At 39.1% G+C, this 21,849-nt stretch overlaps 1 protein-coding gene across 2 annotated transcripts; it reads left to right on the top strand.

The window, feature by feature from the left end:
* The first annotated feature begins 255 nt into the window (after positions 1–255).
* On the top strand, positions 256–21,490 carry cerk (ceramide kinase). 2 transcript variants are annotated; one of them, XM_077594330.1, is made up of 13 exons: positions 256–473; positions 9,235–9,345; positions 10,197–10,319; positions 12,301–12,426; positions 12,976–13,042; positions 13,473–13,618; positions 15,638–15,712; positions 15,784–15,936; positions 16,800–16,905; positions 17,072–17,136; positions 18,028–18,230; positions 19,434–19,639; positions 20,798–21,490. In XM_077594330.1, exons 1-13 carry the CDS (start codon positions 335–337, stop codon positions 20,904–20,906), a joined length of 1,629 nt encoding a protein of 542 aa, XP_077450456.1. In that variant the 5' UTR covers positions 256–334; the 3' UTR covers positions 20,907–21,490. The 2 variants fall into 2 exon arrangements, with proteins under 2 accessions (XP_077450456.1, XP_077450457.1); XM_077594331.1 differs by lacking the exon at positions 256–473 and adding an exon at positions 4,853–5,090.
* The last annotated feature ends 359 nt before the right edge of the window (positions 21,491–21,849 follow it).

Raw genomic sequence — 21,849 nt, 5'->3', positions numbered from 1 at the left:
AAAAAATGGATTAAAAAAAATGCAATTATTGATTTAAAAAGGGGAAAATCAGGAAATATAATACACATCTATAATCTTCATTGGAATTTGATCCTAAAACAGAAAGTTGACGCTCATGATTTACTTACTCGGGCCGCACAAAATGATTCGGCGGGCCAGATTTGGCCCCCGGGCCGCCACTTTGACACCTGTGATCTAGAGTGAGCCATGCCTCGCCTAATACACGATCTTTGCTCAAAACAAGTTTCCCGGACACTTAGTCATTACATGCACAACCACATGAACTACTAAGTGAGCTCAGTCTTTTGTGGCAACTCCAAAAGTTGATCAGCAAATGGATCATCAGTATATTGTGTTGTTGTCAAACCTTTTCAATAAGCACGGCCAGGTGAATGTGATTCTTTTTCGGGATTTTCTGGTATGGAAGGATATTGGAAAGAACTTGAAAAGTTCTGTCAGCACTTCACCAACAGGTAAGTCTATGCAGAAGAGAGAAATTATTAATATTTAGTAAGTGATTCATAGTAAAAGTTTAACTGATGTCATACAAGTGATTTATATAGATTTGTGTTACCATGGATGTGCTATGGAAATGTCATTGGGAATCATATTTTGTAAATAAAATATTTTATAACACAATTTACTTACAGGAGGCAAGATAAGCAAACCAATAAAGTACACATTATCTGAATTCTACTACTACCACTTTTATGTTTATATACCATATAAGTACTACTAAAATTATCTCTCTTGTCTTGGCCACCTGGCTTTCTCGTATCTCGAAATTTGTCTCGTATCTCAAGATAATTATTTGCTCGTAATTTTACTCGTATCTCGAATTGCTCGTATGTCGGGGTGCTCGTATGTCGAGGTACCACTGTACCCAAGTCACAAAAAAATATAAGGGCAGTGTTTTTTGTTTGTTTATTTGTTTTCTTTTTCATCTCCGCTATAATATTTTCATCTAATTCTTAAATTATTTGCACACCTCACAAAAGCAAACATATGGGTATTTGCTCTGGGACAAATGTTTGCTCATGTAAACGAGTTCCACTGTTTGAAATCATCATAGCGTATCCAGTGGGACAATTATTGCCAGCACTCTTTCCTCTAAACCTGACCATTGACCTTCTTCAAAGTGGTATCAAGCGCACTATAAAATATGCCGCCATAAACACTTGCTTTTATTGAACCAATGTTCCAAGTTGATCACATCAAAACGTCTCATGGTGATCGTTGTGGCCCCACAGCGTCGCCTGACGAACCTGCAGCCGGTGTTTCAAACTGGAGACAAATTGGATGACAAGGCAATTTTAATTCATGCTCTCCTTCCATTATTTCTTATAGGCCTATTTTTTTCCTGTTGGCTTCGTTATTGCAGCTGAAGCTAAAATTATTATTTTTACAAACATCCCCGGGGCATGTCTGCTCTTTGAGATACTAGTTCCATGCTCACCATTTTGGAAATAATCCTGTTGGATATGCAAATGATGAGTGGGAGGAACTATTGTCTGAGTCACCCAGAAAATACTTCCAAATGTGTGAATTAAAACCACTGAGATGATGGATAGAAGTGCAGGTACGAGTTGAACCGGAGTAGAACGATTCCTCGCCGATTTTATCTTGGAGAATCACGTCATCGGTTTGCCATAACAGCTTTTCTTTAGCCTGTTTTTCATGTTTATTCTTTTAACCAAACATCAAGTGTGTGGAAATGCCAAGAAGACTCATTACTAATAGTAAATGTCACGTGTGCATGGTGCCGTTGACATTTAACTGGATTTGCTTGAATCAGAGCAGCTGTCAGTCACGAGCAAAGAGAGGGGCAGCTTGATATTTATATTTATATACAGTGGTACCTCAAGATACGAGCTTAACTTGTTCCGGGACTGAGCTCGTATGTCGATTTTCTCGTAACTCAAACGAACGTTTCCCATTGAAATGAACTAAAAACAAATTCATTCGTTCCAAACCTCTGAAAAAAACACCAAAAACAAGATATTGGATTGGAAAAAATGTTATATTTGTTCTAATTCGCCATCTATTAACAAAATAACAAATAACTAGTGGTTTAATATTACTAAAATGTGTTTAATATTAAAATTAGACATATTTCGTGGAGGGGAGAGAGACTGACAGAGAGAGAGGGAGGAGAGGGGGGACTTTTTGCACGGCAACACGCTCGTGCCATAACAAACAAATTTAAATGAACTTGGATTATGATGCAGACACACTCAAAAATACGTTTAATAGAACCTAACACTAAACTTAATTCTAATTTTGTTTGACATTTTGATTCATTTCTTCTCCCGGGTTGGCTCTTTTTGCCTCCACACTGACTTTCAGACGCAACCTATTGAGGGTTGTTTGTATTCCCTTCAAAATATTCCCAAAATGATGCACACAAATGTCCTCACAATAGGATAACTCACGACCATTTGCCAATGAGAAGTAGTATATACGCCATTCGCACTGACTGGTACTCGGACGTTTCGTCGAAAGACGTTTGATCCCCGGACGTTTGGTCGACCGCACGTTTGGTAGAACGGACGTTTGGTAGAATGGACGTTTGGTCGCCGGGTTGTTACTGTTGAAACCAGCTCTCAAAACTATAATCATGACAGAGAGAGAGTTTAATATCTAAATATCTAATATCTAAAAATCAACAGTAAACTCTCTGTCATAATTTGACAGCGAGCGAACCCGGTGACCAAACATACACACCACTGTATATATAAATATATAGCGAGAGAGCGAGTGAGAGTAAAAACTGCCACCTGGAAGGGAGATATTGGAAAGACCTACAGCATATGCTTTAGCCCCTTGCACTCAAATAACGGCACTCAGCGAGAGGCGTAACCTGAGGCCTACTAAAGCTTCGTATATCTCTGTGTTGCCCCCCTGGGTAAGGTGGGGATGATGTTGAAATATTTGCTTCACCGTTAAACGATAAAGCCAGATTCAGATCTGTTGTGTAGCAGAATCCCTTGAAGCGAAGTAGGACATTTGGGCAAAGTGAATAGGCTGACTTGGAATTAATTTATATCCAGTTATTAGAAAGAACTGGACTATAAATCATTCCTAATTTGGCTGGGTCTGCAAAACATTTAGGGGTGGCTTCATAAATGATATTTTCTAATTAAATTGTACAAAAAGTTCTGGAAACATCAACTGTAGTGTACCTCAAGATTGCTGTATTATTATTACCATAATATATAATGTTTATTGTTGGTGTAAAATTAAATAAAAATCCCAACTCCCAAAAATGTGATTGATATTTCAACGTGGCTTATGTTTTTTTCCCACTTTGTTCGTTTGGGTTCATCAGTTTACAATCACAAAGGCAAAGTAAATGGTCATTTTAATGAACTATTCCTCTTGTGCTTTTTCTTGTGACTCGTATTGTCGTCAACAAGCCTTGATTTTCAAGTTTAACTGCATTGTTTGGCTTGGCAGTGCATTATTTTGGCATCAATTATAGGAACTGATGGAGCAGGTCGAGCCAGAAAGAGGGCAAGTAACTATTAAAAACGTAACGACATCTGGTGCCTGCATACGCACACATCATATTTTCAGTCATTAAGGCCAGATTACTGACATTGGCATACAAATATGGCCTACATGACCCCAAATATGATGTCCACATATGTGGAAGCCAGTGATCGACAAAAGTCAGTCATTTTAATTTGGGATTAACTTATTCTGCATCATAATGAAGAGTAGTCATTTGCACACATTCATTTTAAAAGTACAGTGGTACCTCGAGATGCGAGCTTAATGCGTTCTGAGACTGAGCTCGTATGTCGATTTTCTCGTAACTCAAACCAACGTTTCCCATAGAAATGAACTAAAAACAAATTAATTCGTTCCAACCCTCTGAAAAAAACACCCAAAACAGGATATTGGATTGGAAAAAATGTTTTATTTGTTCTATTCGCCATCTATTAACAAAGTAACACATAACTAGTGGTTTAATATTACTAAAATGTGTTTTATAGTACTAAAATTATACAGATTTCAAAGGGGGGAGAGAGAGAGATGGACAGAGAGAGGGGGGAGATAATTTTTGTACGGCAACGCGCACGTAATATAACATAAACAAATTTAAATGAACTTTGATTACGATGCAGACACACTCAAAAATAAGTTTAATCTAACCCAAGGGTGTCAGACTCGGGTTGGTTCGCGGGCCGCATTAACGTCAACTCGGTTTCATGTGGGCCGAAACCATTTTAGATATAATATTTAGATATTTTTTTTATAAATGGATTAAAAGAACTGGATCAAAAGCCCTGAATATTCCGTTTTTTATAGATCTAAAACAATGTTTATTTTAGCTTTTTATATATATATATTTTTAGATTTTACAAAATGATTTTTGAACTAAAAACAGAAAAAATGGATTAAAAAATTACAATTATTGATTTAAAAGGGGGAAAATCAGGATATTTAATATACATATATATTCTTCATTTTAATTTGATCCTAAAACTGAAAGTCGGCACTCATGATTTACTTTCTCGGGCCGCACAAAATGATGCTTCCCTTCAAAATATTCCCAAAATGATGCACACCAATGTCCTCATAATAGGATAACTAACGCACGACTACTTGCCAACGAGAAGTAGTACATACGCCATTCGCACTGACTAACGGGGAAAAAAACACTGAAAAAATCCAACGCTCCTCACAGGGGGGGCTGGAGCCTATCCCAGATAGCCAATCACAGGCAGTAGGAAGAGTACATCCTGAATTGTTAGCCAGCCAATTGCTGGGCACAGAGAATAACAATCATGCACGCACATTCTCATACCTACGCACAATCTGGAGTGTTCAATCAGCATACCATGCATGTTTTTGGGAAACCGGAGAACTTGGAGAAAACCCACACAGGCACGGGGAGGGAGGATATGCAATCCATTGTCCCGGCCCATCGTGTTTGTCAGCCTGTGTGGATCTGCATTTTGTAAATCTAAAGTCAGCCTCTCCATGTGCAGCCCTGTCTGTGCGTTGAAAGAGGGCCGCAGAAGGGGAAGCGATAAAGGCGAGGAATGCCAGAAAACGACAGCTGGAGATTGGGTAAACTGCAGGTTTGTACCGCATTACAGGCTGCAATACGGGCCCTTTCATTACCGTGATTGCATTTATTTACCTGCTGCAGCTGAGGTCAATAGACAGCGGAGGGAAGCTAATTACACCATGAATCAACGCAAAAGGGTGGAGACCTTCTGGCACTGGGTGTGGGTTAAGAGAGGGAATTTTCCCACTTATTTTGCAACTAAAATGATCACTACTTCAACCCCTCTTATCTCCACACTCACATCCAAAGGGAAATTGCTTCGACAAATGGCGCGAAGCAGCCAAGAGCAAACGTTGCCTTCGACTTGTGCCGTCTTGTCCTCCAACACATTGTTGTTGCCAAGTGGCAGTAATGGCAGAGGGATTACATGGACATCCGCTGTGTACAAGCAGGGGGGGTGGAGCATAGGAGTGATGCTGAATATAAATAAGATGATGGCTTTGTGTCACTTTGAAGGAAGGTGAGGCCTGCACTGTATTTTATATGATTACCCAGTCCACACACCCACATATTATATACTATATACGCATCAGCCTCACAGTTATGGGGTTGAGGGTTCGATCCCACGTGGGTCTTCACTGGGTGGTGTTTGCAGGGCATGAGTGTGAGCGTGAATGGTTAGTGCATGAATGTGTATGTGTGTGTGTGAATGTGTGTGTGTGTGAATGTGTGTGTGTGTGTGTGTGTGTGAATGTGTGTGTGAATGTGTGTGTGTATGTGTGTGTATGTGTGTATGTGTGTGTATGTGTGTATGTGTGTGTATGTGTGTGTGTATGTGTGTGTATGTGTATGTTGTGTATGTGTGTGTTTATGTGTGTGTGTGTAGGTGTATGTGTACGTGTATGTGAACGTGTGTATGTGTATGAATGTATATATATATATATATATGTGTATATATATGCGTATATATATGTGTATATATATGTATATATATGTATATATGTGTATATATATGTATATATGTGCATATATGTATATATATACATGTGTATATATGTGTATATATGTATATATATGCGTATATATATGTATATATATATGCGTATATATATATGCATATATATGTGTATATATGTATATATATACACACACACACATATATATATATCAGAGTGATCCCACTCTGGTTTTGAATCATCAGAATAAACAGCAACATGCCTAAAGCAACGAAAACCAAAACACCATCAATTGTTATAATGCACACTGTGGTCCTTCTGCTGTTTACAATTAGCTCCAAATGAGTTTGGATTGCAAATCTAATGAGTTTTACATGAAAAGTAAGGTGCAATTTTTTTACACAAGGACAGCTCTGAATGATTCAATTGTTGTGGGAAGCCTTTAAGGCTGTCACTCATTGTGTTGCGTTCAATTATCTAATGATACACTTTAACTATTGGTAAGGTTACAGCTCTCAGCGTTATGACAGAAACCATTAAAAGGACATACTGGAAGATGAATTCCGATAGATGCTCAATTATTCTTACTGTGAACATTTATTTGTTGAGTCTGCTTCTACAATCTGCACAGTTCAAGCTGTAACTTAGACAAACTCATTCTATTACGGAATCTCTCTGCTTATTGAATGATCTATCACACTGCACTCATTTCGCTCATGTGATTGTGCCAAATTAGTGGATGTATTCTCGGACCCTCATTTGCCAGGATTTTTCTGATTTGAGATGCTCCAAGCACTTTCTTCGACCTACTTTTTCTAGCGCAAGACCAGGAGCAAAAAGACTCCCCCAGCCCCTCGTGAGTTGTGATAATCTTTTCCACACACACTCATCACAATTCCTAAAAACCTGACATTCAGCAGCGAGACGACCTATTGGGCTGAAAAGCAACACGCTGAGCCGCACGGCGTGAATAGGCTACTCACTGAGGCCAAGTGCCATTACTAAGATCCTTTTCGGAGCACAAAGGGAAAAGATGTCAGAGCGCAGTGCAAAGGATTTGGGCCTTGTATGGCCGAGGGGCTTAGCGTGTAGCTTAGAGGAATTCTCCTGGCTCAAAACTCGGGCAAATGTATGCGCTGATGGGATTCCTGTCTTTACATGTCACTTCAAGACTAGTACAGTGGTACCTCAACATACGAGTGGCCCCATATTCGAGCAATTCGAGATAGGAGTAAAATTTTGGGCAAATACTTGAGATACGAGACAAATTTTGATATACGAGCAGACAGCGGACGCGAGATGCTGCTCATAAGATCATCATGGCCACTGTCTCTCTCCCCGCAACTCCCTCGTGTAATGTCTCTGGTCGCAACTCCCTCTTTGTAATGTCTCTGCGAGCACTGGGCGGAGCGTTGCATTTTTTCAGTGTTTTTTTTTTCACGTTAGTCAGTGCAAATGGCGTATATACTACTTCTCGTTGGCAAGTGGTCGTGCGTTATCCTATTGTGAGGACATTTGTGTGCATCATTTTGGGAATATTTTGAAGGGAATACAAACTCAAACAACCCTCGATATTAACTGAAAGTCAGGGTGGAGGCGGGGCAAAAAGAGCCAACCCGGGAGAAGTAAGGTATCAAAATATAAAACAAAATTAGAATTAAGTTTAGTGTTAGGTTCGATCAAACTTATTTTTGAGTGTGTCTGCATCGTAATCCAAGTTCAATTATATTTGTTTGTTATGTTACGATAGCATTGCCGTACAAAAAGCCTCCCCTCCTCTCCCTGTCCATCTTTCTCTCTCTCTCCCCCTTCGAAATCCGTATAATTTTAGTACTATTAAACACATTTCAGTAATATTAAACCTCTAGTTATCTGTTACTTTGTTAATAGATGGCGAATTTTAACAAATAAAACATTTTTTTCCAATCCAATATCCTGTTTTTGGTGTTTTTTCAGAGGGTTGGAACAAATACATTTGTTTTTAGTTCATTTCAATGGGAAACGTACGTTTGAGTTACAAGAAAAACAACATACGAGCTCAGTCCCGGAACGAATTAAGCTCGTATCTCAAGGTACCACTGTAAAACCATTATCAGCACCATCATAAATATGAGAAAAAAATGAGACGCCTTGCCTTATCGTTATGGGTGTGGTTAATAACAGGTAGACTATCGCTCCAGTATTAATCTTTTACTTTTGTGTAAGACACAGTTTTGTCGCCATATCAAATTGTATGTTGTGTATGGTGTAGGAATTGACCTGAAATGCCACAAAATCAACAAGTAGGGACCCACGGGAGTGAATTTCATGCAAATCCTCCAGAATGTGCATTTTTTGTTGTTGAGAGGAATACATAGACATATGCAGTGTCTGAATTCCATTTACATTATGTTTAAATTGTTGGAATGGATGTCATATTATCCCGGCGCCGCCATTCCCCACAAGGCCATCACTCTGCTACCTATTTGTCAAAGTGTGAATATCGATGGCTGTAAACGTATTCATGCCGGCACGCCGCATCATCTTTATTTGAGAACGAAATGAAATCCCATTCCTGCCCAGACTCTCTGGAGAGAAATAATATGTTGTGGCGCCTGCCATCCATTTGGCCGTATCAACTTCATAATTCGGCTTGGAGAAGATGTGGAGGAAGGATTGTGTGTGAGACTGATGGAGAGGTCAGACACTTTTAAAATGGAGCAACAAGTGCAGGGGAATATGCACTGCTTTGAATTTAAAGGGGTTTATCACTCGTATGTAGTGCTGAAGCAATTCATCGATCGAAATAGAGTAAAGTGATTAGGGAAAAAAAAATCTAATTCCATTTTGATTCTGCAATGAATCCTTAATTAGTGTCGTGTTGAAATGGTTTGCCTTGCCTAAATGACGTACAGGTCGTTTTTTGCCTCATGTGGAACCTTTGGGGCCTCTTAAATCGCTTTCCCATGGGAAAAGAGGAGAATAGAGGGTGGGTACTTTGCCAAATAGTCGTTGGGTCACATGGTTGGATTTTTTGACTAACTTTACTAGGTATATTCTGATGCTGATGTTATTTTTACTGTCGATCTGATCTCATTTTTACAAGATAAGTTTTGATGATGTGCCAATCTGGTAGCCACATTTTTAGACCATGGAAAAAAATAATACAACCAGTAAATTACAAATCATGTATTAAAGTATGTGTATTATGTGTTTATCACATTCTATGAGTAAGTATTGCCGTACTGCATTGAATGATTTAGGATTGTGTTTTTGCAGCTTGTCGTCACGCCGCTCACGTGTCCGAAGTCGTAGCCGTGCACCAGACGGATACGAGCGGCAGAAGCAAGGAGAACAAGTATCTGCAACTCAATCCTCATGCATTTACAGGTAGTGATCCTGAATTCGTTTCCGCTAGAATATGCGATCGCACTATAGGGACGTGTGCAAATCACAGCCATTTAAATGAGCTCACAACAAATTTGATACAGTGGTACCTCGTACCTTCGTATCTCAAATTGCTCGTATGTCGGAGTACTCGTATGTCGAGGTACGACTGTAGTTTAATCGTTTTGAGGTATCGTGACGTAGCGCTTTTCAGCAATTAGATTGTATCCCAACAAGATGATGGAATTAATATTAGAAAGCTATTGTGGCGTAAGAGCCCAAGATCATATTTTGCTCAAAGATGGCACGTTCTATCCGCACTTTAGGGCTATAGAAAGATTTGCCGGCGCCTCCTAAAACATTTATCCAACTCAAATGACTGATAAATTCAATGCTTTGCAAGTAAGTGAATCAGAAAAAGTGCCAGGCATGCACATTTTTAAGCCTGGAATGTAAACATTTAAGCAAAGTTCCCTGTGGAATGTAAAACTAGATGGATTGGTTGACCTTGGCAATGAGCAAATAGTCAGTTATTGAAAAAGAAAAATGCTATTCATATCTTGGATAGGTATGCATATGTTGGCGATGTTTACAGATGCCGGGGGGCTGTGCATCTGATTGTTTGGGTTACATTTCGGAATCATGAGCTCAAAGGTCATAGAGGTCAGAAGAAGATTTTTGCAATCATTTGATTGAACTCTATCTTATTTAACTGATAATTGCAGGGAATGTGATGTCGTGAGAAGGTAAAGAGTCAAAAGTCACAGATATCAAAAATATGTCATCGCTTAGAATGTGGCTGCTTAGGCAGAAGTCTGCTATCTCTATACTTAGGCTTCTTGTTTCCGTGACAGTTTTTTACGTGAAGAGGACCATGCAGCATCAGTGGCAGTGTGACCAGATCACCTTTTACTGCGATGATCTGGGACTTTGCCAGCAATGGATTCAAACCATCAATCATCAACTGGAATTACAAAGTATGCAAAATGAATTGACACTAACACTGAAACTAATTAACTGCAAGGTTGGATTGTACAGTGGTACCTCGAGATACGAGCTTAATTTGTTCCGGGACTGAGCTCGTATGTCGATTTTCTCGTAACTCAAACGAACGTTTCCCATTGAAATGAACTAAAAACAAATGAATTCGTTCCAACCCTCTGAAAAAAACACCAAAAACAGGATATTGGATTGGAAAAAATGTTTGATTTGTTCTAATTCACCATCTTTTAACAAAGTAACACATAACTAGTGGTTTAATATTACTAAAGTGTTTAATAGTACTAAAATGAACTAAAAACAAATTAATTCGTTCCAACCGTCTGAAAAAAGACCAAAAACAGGATATTGGATTGGAAAAAATGTTTTATTTCTTCTAATTCGCCATCTATTAACGAAGTAACAAATAACTAGTGGTTTAATACTTTTTCACGGCAAAGCCCTCGTAACATAACATAAACAAATTTAAATATTTCCCCGAAATTTTACTCATATCTCGAATTGCTTGTATGTCGAGGTACCACTGAATAGGATTTTATTTTTTATTTTTTGCATAATCTTGCCAGTAATTCAGAACATGACCTCACTTTCCTCCTTGGAAAGCGTTTCATCACTGGTTATAGTTTATTTCTTAGAGCAGCAAGAGTTAACGCGTGACACTGTTCCGAGTAGAGAGTCTTCAATATTGCGGGTGGCTGTTATCCTAAAAAACATGAATTTCTTTCGGCGGCAGCTTCTGTCGACGCCCCCGGGGACGTCTCGAGGCAAATCTATATGATAGGATTCAGTTTTCAGAATCTCTCTCGCAGACGCTTCCTCTCTAGGCTACAGAAAATGGATAGGAATACAATGTTACTTTTAAGGCCGTTCGTTCATGTATTTTGGTGGCGGCAAGTCTTGACACACAGCTGCTTTCTGAGTGCTCGGCCGTTGAACGTTTTCCAGCAATGGCATTAAGAAATTGGGGAAAACATTGAGGACTTTTCAAATGTTTGATTGGATTTTCGTCATCTAATCCATCCATTCGGTCTCCATCGGCGATAAACAAGCCATTTAGCATTTTTCGTCTGACCAGTTTTTGCAGGTTTATCACCGAATGATGCAGTGCCTGGCGATTGCTTAGCACCTTCCTCATTATTTCTCGAGGGCTTATTTTGTTAATGAAAACTTCATCAAGCTGATGGCAATGTGCACATTTGTTTAAATAAAGGATGATCGTAATACCTGGTTGTGAAACCTCAGGCGCGGGGGCCAGATCTGGCCTGCCATGACATTTTGTGGAAAAAAAACATTAACCTTTTGCACGGCAACACGCTCGTAACCTAATATAAACCAATCTAAATGAACTTGGTTTATGATGCAGACACACGCAAAAATAATTTTAATCTAACCTAACACTAAATTTAAATCTAATTTTGTTTAAAATTTTGATACCTGTCTTCTCCCAGGTTGGCTCTATTTGCCCCGCCTCCACCCTGACTTTCAGATGCAACCTATCGAGGGTATTTTGCTTTTGTATTCCCTTCCAAATATTCCCAAAATGATGCACACAAATGTCCTCACAATAGGATAACGCACGACCACTTGCCAACAAGAAGTAGTCTATATAACTCGTATTAGCGATCGCCTCGCCATTCGCAATGACTAACGGGGGGAAAAACACTGAAAAAAATGCAACGCTCCGCCCAGTGCTCGCAGAGACATTACAAAGAGGGAGTTGTGACCACAGAGACATTAAACGAGGGAGTTGCGACCAGAAAGACAGTGCTCATGATGTTCTTCTGAGCAGCATCTCGCATCCACTGTCTGCTCGTAGATCAAAATTTGTCTCGTATCTCAAGATAAACATCAGCTCAAATTTTTACTCGCATCTGAAATTGCTCGTATGTCGGGGCACTTGTATGTCGAGGTACCACTGTATATATATAGAGATCAATAATTTTTTTTCTCTCTGTGCAGCCAATCGCCCCAAAAGTCTGCTGGTGTACATCAATCCCTACGGCGGCAAGCGTCAAGCCAAGTACATTTACGATCAGAAGGTGGCACCGCTGTTTTCCCGAGCCTGCATCGCCGCCGACGTGATTGGTGGGTGGCTATCAGAGGTGGACCTGAGACAGTGAAATAAAAAAATGACTCCCGGCGGAAGCCCGTGTTGGCGTGAAGAGGCTTGGGAGAATATGATTTGGCTTCCGCTGCCATTAATCACGCCGGCACCTTAATGGAGGCGGTGATAGCTGATAAGCTCGGGTATCCAAACACATCTATTATTCAATAAGTGTTTGCAGCAGCCCCACATAGTCTGCACTATTGATGGTCCATCAGAGTAAATACTGTTTGTTCTGGAGCGCCGGCTTGCAAGTGTTGTTATTAGAAGGCCGCCGCGCAGATTTACAGTTGGAATTTTGCTTTTGTTTTGTTTCCTTTTCCCGGGCTCCAAAGGGCGTGATATACGATATCGGAATGAGCTTTTCTTGTTGTTGTTGCCTCCTCGTTTTCAATTTTCTCCCGTAAATCAATCTGTACAACGGGGTCCGGTACATACTTCAAGTAGCGGTACTTCTTCACGTCGGCTGGTTATTGTCCGTTTCCCGTCATTTGGCTCATTGAAACCGATGATTCTATTTGTTTCCGTAGTTACAGAACGGGCCAATCATGCCAGAGATCACTTGAGAACCGAAGCGAAGCTCGACCAATACGATGGGTGAGTTAAGATAATTACAGGCTGGTTAATTTAAAGCAGCTCAACAGTTAACACTTTATTGCATTTAGCTTAAAACAAGTTTTTTTTTTAACTTGGGGAGTCAATATATAAATACTACATTTATTAAATATGAAATGGTACGTCGAAATATTTATTGTAAATTTTTTATAAATTTGAAACGGATTTAGTTTAGATTCAATATTTAGATTTTTAGCCGTTTTCACAAATAATGCTGTGAATGCGCAACAACAAAAGTGACTGGAATAATCAAAACAGGTTTTTCAACATTATTTGTTATTATTTTTACGCCTCCCCATTTATATATTGCTTTGAGTAGTATCAAATCTAAAAAAATGTTACTGCAAAAAATGACAATCACTTATTCAAAAGGCTAAAGATAATAATGTTGTTTGGAAAATGTCAACTTTAGAGTGGTGTGTGTGGGCGGAGACGGGATGTTCAGTGAGATCCTACACGGACTGGTCGCCAGGACCCAAATGGAGCACGGCATAGATCCCAACCAACCGGATGTCCATTTGGCACCATGTTCCCTCCGCATCGGGATTATCCCTGCGGGTGAGGCTGCATACTACAGGAGACTGGATTGTGGACTAGAGATGACCCTGATCTGATCAAGTGATCGGAAATTGGGCCTGACCATGTAACTTGCTTTGTGTATGAAAAAGATCGGATTTTCAAAATGCTTTTAGTTCGCTTTCATGGCCCGTCAATGAGTTACAATCAACAAAATACAGTGGTACCTCGAGATACGATCTTAATGCGTTCCGGGACTGAGCTCATATGTCGATTTTCTCGTAACTCAAACGAATGTTTGCCATTGAAATGAACTAAAAACAAATTAATTCGTTCCAACACTCTGTAAAAACACCAAAAACAGGATATTGGATAGGAAAAAAAAAGGATTTATTTGTTCTAATTCGCCATCTATTAACAAAGTAACAAATAACTAGTGGTTTAATAGCACTAAAATGTGTTTAATTATATTAAAATTATACGGATTTCGCAGGGGGAGAGAGAGATGAACAGAGAGAGGGGCGGGGACTTTTTGCACAGCAACGCGCTCGTAACATAACAAACAAATTTAAATGAACTTGGATTACAATGCAGACACACTCAGAAATAAGTTTAATCGAACCTAACATTAAACTTAATTCTAATTTTGTTTGACATTTTGATACCTTTCTTCTCCTGGACTGGCTCTTTTTGCCCCGCCTTCACACTGATATTCAGTCAATACTGAGGGTTATTTGATTTTGTATTTCCTTCCAAAATATTCCCAAAATGATGCACACAAATAGGATAACGCACACCATTCGCATTGATGAACAGGGGAAAAAAACACTGAAAAAATGCAATGCTCCGCCCAGTGGTCGTAGAGACATTACAAAAGTTAGTTGCGGGGAGAGAGACAGTGGCCATGATGTTCTTGTGAGCAGCATCTCGCGTCCGCTGTCTGCAAGTATATCGAAATTTGTCTCCTATCTCAAGATAAATATTTGGCCGAAATTTTACTCGTATCTCAAATTGCTCGTATGTCGGGGCACTCGTATGTCGAGGTACCACTGTACATCCAGAGGTATACCGATAGCATGATCGCAAATCAGGTTTAAAAGTTTTTATTTTATTTTATCTAAGAGCTAGGGTGTAAAAAACTGTCTTTATGAGATTTTTCTTCTAATGGCTACAAAAAAATAAAAAAATCTGATTGACAAAAGAAACAAAAAACATTTTAAAGTAATATATTAGTGAAATTAAGCCTGTAGTGTGGACTGGTATTTAATTGACAACTGACGTCAAAGACTTGCCGATCACATAAGCGTTGCCGAGTTACTGAAGAGGGTTGCCCTGGCAACAGGGCAGGCGGTCCCAACGGGGACTTAAGTGGGGTCGGTCACTCCAACAGAGGGATATTTTGGGGGAAAAAAACAGCTTTGAAAATGACAAGTTGGTGATTTATGCAAATATATACATCTTTAATGTCCAATTTCACATTTCTGATGTCAAATCATACAACTAATGTGAATTTAAATGAGTTTATCGTTAACAGATGTCTTATCCATTTGAATTTGGAGGATGGCAGCGATCGGTCGTCAATTCACTGGCCTCACCACGCTTCAAATGGATTGGACGTCTAGCCCTATCAATAGCAGTCAAAGAGTTGACAAATATACATAAAGCATTGGACGCAGGCATAATACACAAGTACAGTGGTATCTCGAGATACGAGCTTAATGCGTTCCGGGACTGAGCTCGTATGTCGATTTTCTCGTAACTCAAACGAACGTTTCCCATAGAAATGAACTATAAAACAAATTAATGTGTTCCAACCCTCTGAAAAAACACCAAAAACAGGATATTGGATTGGAAAAACATTTTTATTTGTTCTAATTTGCCATCTATTAACAAAGTAACACATAACTAGTGGTTTAATGACTAAAATGTATTTAATAGTACTAAAGTTATACGGATTTCGAAGGGGGAGAGAGAGAGATGGACAGGGGGGGCTTTTTGAGTAAGAATAGTTACATGTTGATGTCCATCTAACGAACTAAAATTATCTTTACGTGTCTTCAGGCTCTACAGATTGCATCTGCTTCGCTACGGTGGGAACCAATGATCCAGTTACATCCGCTTTGCACATCATTGTAGGTGAGTGGGACTTTGTATTATTTTTTCTATGTTTAAGATGGATTTAAAGATGTTCTAACCTGTGTTAACAGGCGACTCACAAGCTATGGACGTGTGCTCGGTGCACCACGATGATACGTTTCTGAGATATTCCGTATCGTTGCTGGGTTATGGCTTCTACGCGGACATTCAGACCGACAGCGAGAGGCAAAGATGGCTGGGTCCGGCTCGATATGACCTGTCAGGTAGCAAAAACATGACGTTGGTACAGTGGTACCTCGAGATAGAAGCTTAATTCGTTCCGGGATTTAGCTCGTATGTCGATTTTCTCGTAACTCAAGCAAACATTTCCCATTGAAATGAACTAAAAACAAATTCATTTGTTCCAACCCTCTGAAAAACACCCAAAACAGGATATTGGATTGGAAAAGAGAACTAGTCTTGTTCACGGTCTGCTCGTATATGAAAATTTGTCTCGTATCTCAAGATAAATATTTGCCCGAAATTTTACTCGGATCTCGAATTGCTCGTATGTCGGGCCACTCGTATATCGAGGTAGCACTGTATAAGGAGGATGTTTGTCATATGAAACAAAAGAAGTGATTCCATTTTGGAATCAAGAGGTCAAATGAATTTGGCTGCCGAGGCAGTGGTCTGGTATCGGTTCTTTGGACGGATACCAACAAGCCTGCTTATTTTTCAAGGGCCTTCGATTGATGTACCACGGCATTAAGTAGATATTTAGCACAGGCGCTTTATCTAAAATCATCAAAAATACAAAGCTCGTCTTCTTTGACCATTTAACCAAACAGCCCGTCTCATAAAAATGAAAATGACCGGTTTGGTTTGATTCAATCGTTTCTTAACTAATCAATCCTGATTGATCTATCCTTGCGCATTCAGGAAAGGAACACTTGAATTCCAAGAGCAGAACTGAGCATGCTTCAAGTGTTCAGCGAGTTGTTTCAGACACAATTCGGACACTTCTGCTATTAGCATCTCGTTGAAACAAGAGCAACGGCAACACAATTAGAGCCTCTGAATTGTCTTTTCGACTCTAAACTAAACGGACAGAAGGCTCAAGGCTCGCTCTGCCTTTTCATTCCAGGGGTAAAGACCTTTCTGAGTCACAACTACTACGAAGGCACTGTCTCATTCGTTCCGGCAGAGGACGAAGTAGCCAACCCCAGGGACAAAGAGCAGTGTCGGGCCGGGTAAATAAGCTGACACCTACATCTAACTTGTACACAACCGTGAACCAATGTCCCGTAAGCAACTACAACTGAGATAAACAAGTTCATCAGTTTAAAAAAAAAAAAAAAAAAACAGTTCAGCCTGTTAAAGCGAAAGGCGGAAAATCAGGTCACGCTTGTGTTGCAGGTGCCGCGTATGCCGGCGCCAAACTTCCTTACAGGAGACACGCAATGACGAAACACCACACACAGGTAAAGTTTCGATGTTTGAAATGAGTGATGAAAACTAAGAGGCCTCATTATTCGATTGTTTCTACGAGTGTTCGTTGATATTTGAGTCGCAGGGAAAGCCACGAGAGAAATGGGAAATAGAAATGACAGGTTGAGGCGAATTATCGTCTCAGCTGTTTTGACAGAAAAAGTTGGGGAAATTAAAACATTCAAGGTACCACTGCACATGAAAAATGTCCTTTCTTCTAAATGTATTTATTAATTTCAATTTTTTTTTGGTTACATTGTTTGGTTTTTAATTTCAAAAAAGAAAAGAAAACCTTTTACATTTTGAAAATTGGATTTCATTATTCCGTATTTTTAAAGATTTCTTTTAAATATATATTGTTTTAGATTATTACAAATTATTATGATTTTTTGATTTCTAGGATTATTTCAATGAAATATTTTTGGGGGGTTTAATTTCATATCATGTTGAAAGGTCAATGTGGCAGTATAAAAAAATGGAAATGAATCAATATCCAACTAACCTTCGTAGTTGACTTTGAGACTTCTTTTAAACAAGACAGAATACCAGTGGCTGATGAAATGCGGCCTTGGGTCTTCATTTTTTTCCCCCTAATTATCATTGTGATGTTACATTCATGATGTCCTCTCTTGTCAACCTACAAATAGAAATATTATTGTTTTGTGCAATGGGAGTGACAGGTTTTGGTTGTTGTTTTCCTGCTCCGAGCCTAAGGGAAATGTCAGACAAATGCGAACTCAATGAAGCATAGAGAATAAAATTATCATTTGCACTTGCAAATGATATTCCTTTTTTTAACTTTAATTACGTAGCTCACTTTTTTTTCGTGGTGCGACTTATATACGATAAGTCAGTCACTACCGTCATTTTTTTAAACTGTGTAGTCGGTGATACTTGGATGGAGATTGATGGCAAATTCATCGCCATCAATGCCGCCAACATGAGCTGCGCGTGTCCCCGCAGTCCGCAGGGTCTGTCGCCATCCGCCCACCTGGCAGACGGCACCGCCGACCTCATCCTGGTGCGCAAGTGCTCCCGCTTGGACTTCTTTAAACACCTCCTCCGCCACACTAACAAGGAAGACCAGGTAGCCGCTGACTCGGCAAACAAACGCCCTCACCCGCGGGTTGTAAATAACCTTCCCGCGGAGGCGCAGCTATTGGCTGTTATTCGTGCAACATCAGAAGCAGAATAAAGCCGTGTGTGTGTGTATATGTACATGTACATGTACATCTATATGTATGTGTATGTATGTGTGTGTATGTATATATATGTATGTGTGTATATTATGTACACACACACACACTCACTCACACTCACTCACACTCACACACATATATATATACATATATATACATATATATATACATATATATACATATATATACATATATATACATATATATACACATATATATATACATATATATACATATATATACATATATATATATATATATATATATATATATATTTACATATATATACATATATATATATATATATATTTACATATATATACATATATATATATATATATATATATATATATATATATATATATATATAAAGAGTCAAAAAATGTCCTAAAAGTTGGACAAAATATTTTTACCACCCCTATTTGTGCTGTCAGCTCCCAAATACAAAGTAATAGCTAAACAAACAAACAAAAACAAAAACGACTTCCCATGAATGATGAATTTTTGTTTTGGCAAGAAAAAACAATGAAGCCTATTTTTGGAATCATTTGCAATTAAAAAATAGAGAATTTAATTCATTAAAAAAATATATATATATCTATATATCAGCATTCATAAAATACATATATGGCTGATATATATATTTTATGAATTAAATTCTCCATTTTTTTGTATTGCAAATGATTCCAAAAATAAGCATGGTTGTAATTTCTTGCCAAAACAGAAATTCATCAATCACTTATTCAACAGATGTCTCCAAATGGAGGGAAAAATTATTTTGTCCAACATTTAGGACATTTTTGGGGCTTTAAAATGATGCTTCACTTCATATCAGCATGGCTGATCGCTCCAGAAACAAGTATTGAGAAGCCCCTAGGTGCATTTATGACATATAATTGCAAAGCGAGACCTTTCTAATAAATGGCTTTCACCGCTTTTTAACTGGAGGCGGAGGGATAAATAAGAAAATGTTTTACGAAAGACTCTAATAGGGATGAAATTGACTTTTTCGAAAGGTTAGAAGTGTCATCTGTCTGTTGTTTTTTTTTAAAGATTTGAGCTGAACTGATGCCCGTGTAATCCATCCACAGTTCGACCACTCGTTCGTGGAAATCCACCGGGTCCGAAAGTTTCGGTTCCAGCCACGCCACAACGAGACGGTCTTGGTGTCGGACCTAAGCGAGCCCCACGTGGATCACATTGGCTCCGGGAACACGGCGGCCTTTTTCGGAGACTCCCCCTGCAGCCACTGGACGTGCGATGGGGAGATCCTGCCTCACGCCGCCATCCAAGTCAGGTTTGTGATTACAAATGAAAAGATAAAAAAATGAACTGACTTTTTTTTCTTTGATTAACTACCGTGACACATACACAGTTTTGACAAAGCATTGTTTGCATAGTCCACTAATCGCAGATTGCGGTACAGTGGTACCTCGAGATACGAGTTTAATTCGTTCCGGGACTGAGCTTGTATGTCGATTTTCTCGTAACTCAAACGAACGTTTCCCATTGAAATGAACTAAAAACTAATTAATTCGTTCCAACCCTCTGAAAAAACACAAAATGGGATATTGGATTGGAGAAATGTTTTATTTGTTCTAATTCGCCATCTATTAACAAAGTAACACATAACTAGTGGTTTAATATTACTAAAATGTGTTTAATAGTACTAAAATTATTCGGGTTTCGAAGGGAGGAGAGAGAGAAAGATGGACAGAGAGGGGGTGGGGGGTGGCATAGGGGGATTTGTTCTATTGCACGGCAACCCGCTCGTAAAATATAAACAAATTGAAATGAACTTGGATTACGTTGCAGACACACTCAAAAATAAGTTTAATCGAACATAACACTAAACTTAATTCTAATTTTGTTTGACATTTTGATACCTTTCTTCTCCCTGGTTGGCTCTTTTTGCCCCGCCTCCACTCTGACTTTCAGATGCAACCTATCGAGGGTTGTTTGCTTTTGTATTCCCTTCAAAATATTCAGAAAATGATGCACACAAATGTCCTCACAATAGGATAACGCACAACCACTTGCTAACGAGAAGTAGTATAAGGGTTTATTTATTATTATTAGTGATCGCTCCGCCATTCGCACTGAAAAATGCAACGCTCCGCCCAGTGCTCGCCATTACACGAGGGAGTTGCAGGGAGAGAGCCAGTGTCCATGATGTTCTTATGAGCAGCATTTCGCGTCCGCTGTCTGCTCGTATATCAAAATTTATCTCGTATCTCAAGATAAATATCTGCCCAAAATTTTACTCGTATCTCAAATTGCTCGTATATCGGGCCACTTGTATGTCGAGGTACCACTGTATACATGAATCACATCATTTCTTGTTCTTTTTTTTTGCCTAACTCAATCACTGCCATCATCATCATCATCATAGCCTGCAAGCTGCCCAAAACAAAAAGGATAGGATGTTTAACTCGTATTCTCTCTCTCTCCCCAGTGTCCAGAGCCAGCTCATCAAACTATTTGCCCGTGGCATCGAGGAGAAAAACAACAACCAGACTCCAGTGTGGCTTCTGGAAACAGACGTACACCAAGATATAGGCTGAATTCTAAAAGCTGAGCAATATGGAACTCACAGAGAGTTAATGAAGGCAATTTTCCAAAATGCCCATCGGAAAATCCGAAAAAGAGAAGGAAGGCTGCTGGAGACTCATTTCATTTCTTCTGATAATGAGCGAGGGATTTCTTTTCATCTGTGACCTAAACTAGAACCAAGAACTACTTGACAAGAACTCGTCTGACACGCTTACAGCCCGATTAATATTTTTGGAGTAAACTGGTTGCCGTCATAAAAGACGTTTTGCTCAGTTGAGCTCGGATGTCAAGCCGGTCTTGATGTGCCGAAAGAAAGGTCACAACATTTGAACATTTGGGACTGTTATTTTCTATTAACGTCAAGTGTTTGCCACAGATGTATGCTCAAGTCCATGGAGAAGTTGGGACAAATGTATTCTTTGGCTTTAGCAATGGAAATGAAGTGCTAGTAAGTCGGTAGTTCACTGACTTCTATTGCTTGCCATCGGAATGAATGAAAGATTCCAAAGTGAAAGGACGGGAGCTCAAAAGTACAAAAAAATGTCCCATTTTGATTTGGTGTTAAAGATTTATTAAAGAACAGATACAACTGGTACCTTGCAATGTATTTGAATGATCGCTCATTATTTCGGAAATACACTGAAAGAAAGAAAATACAGTGGTACCTCGACATACGAGCAATTCGAGATACGAGTACAATTTCGGGGAAATATTTATCTTGTGTGAAAGTGTGAAAGGCGGAGCGATCGCTAATAATAATAATAATAATAATAAATAAACCCTTATTCTACTTCTCGTTAGCAAGTGGTCGTGCGTTATCCTATTTTGAGGACATTTGTGTGCATCATTTTGGGAATATTTTGAAGGGAATACAAACTCAAACAACCCTCGATATTGACTGAAATTCAGTGTGGAGGCGGGGCAAAAAGAGCTTTTTTTCCTAAAAAAACGACA

Source organism: Stigmatopora argus, chromosome 23 (genome assembly GCF_051989625.1).
Source record: "Stigmatopora argus isolate UIUO_Sarg chromosome 23, RoL_Sarg_1.0, whole genome shotgun sequence".
In the NCBI taxonomy this organism is placed as follows: Eukaryota; Metazoa; Chordata; class Actinopteri; order Syngnathiformes; family Syngnathidae; genus Stigmatopora; species Stigmatopora argus.
Note: the sequence above shows the minus strand (reverse complement) of the source record. Positions and strands in the feature narration are given on the sequence as shown.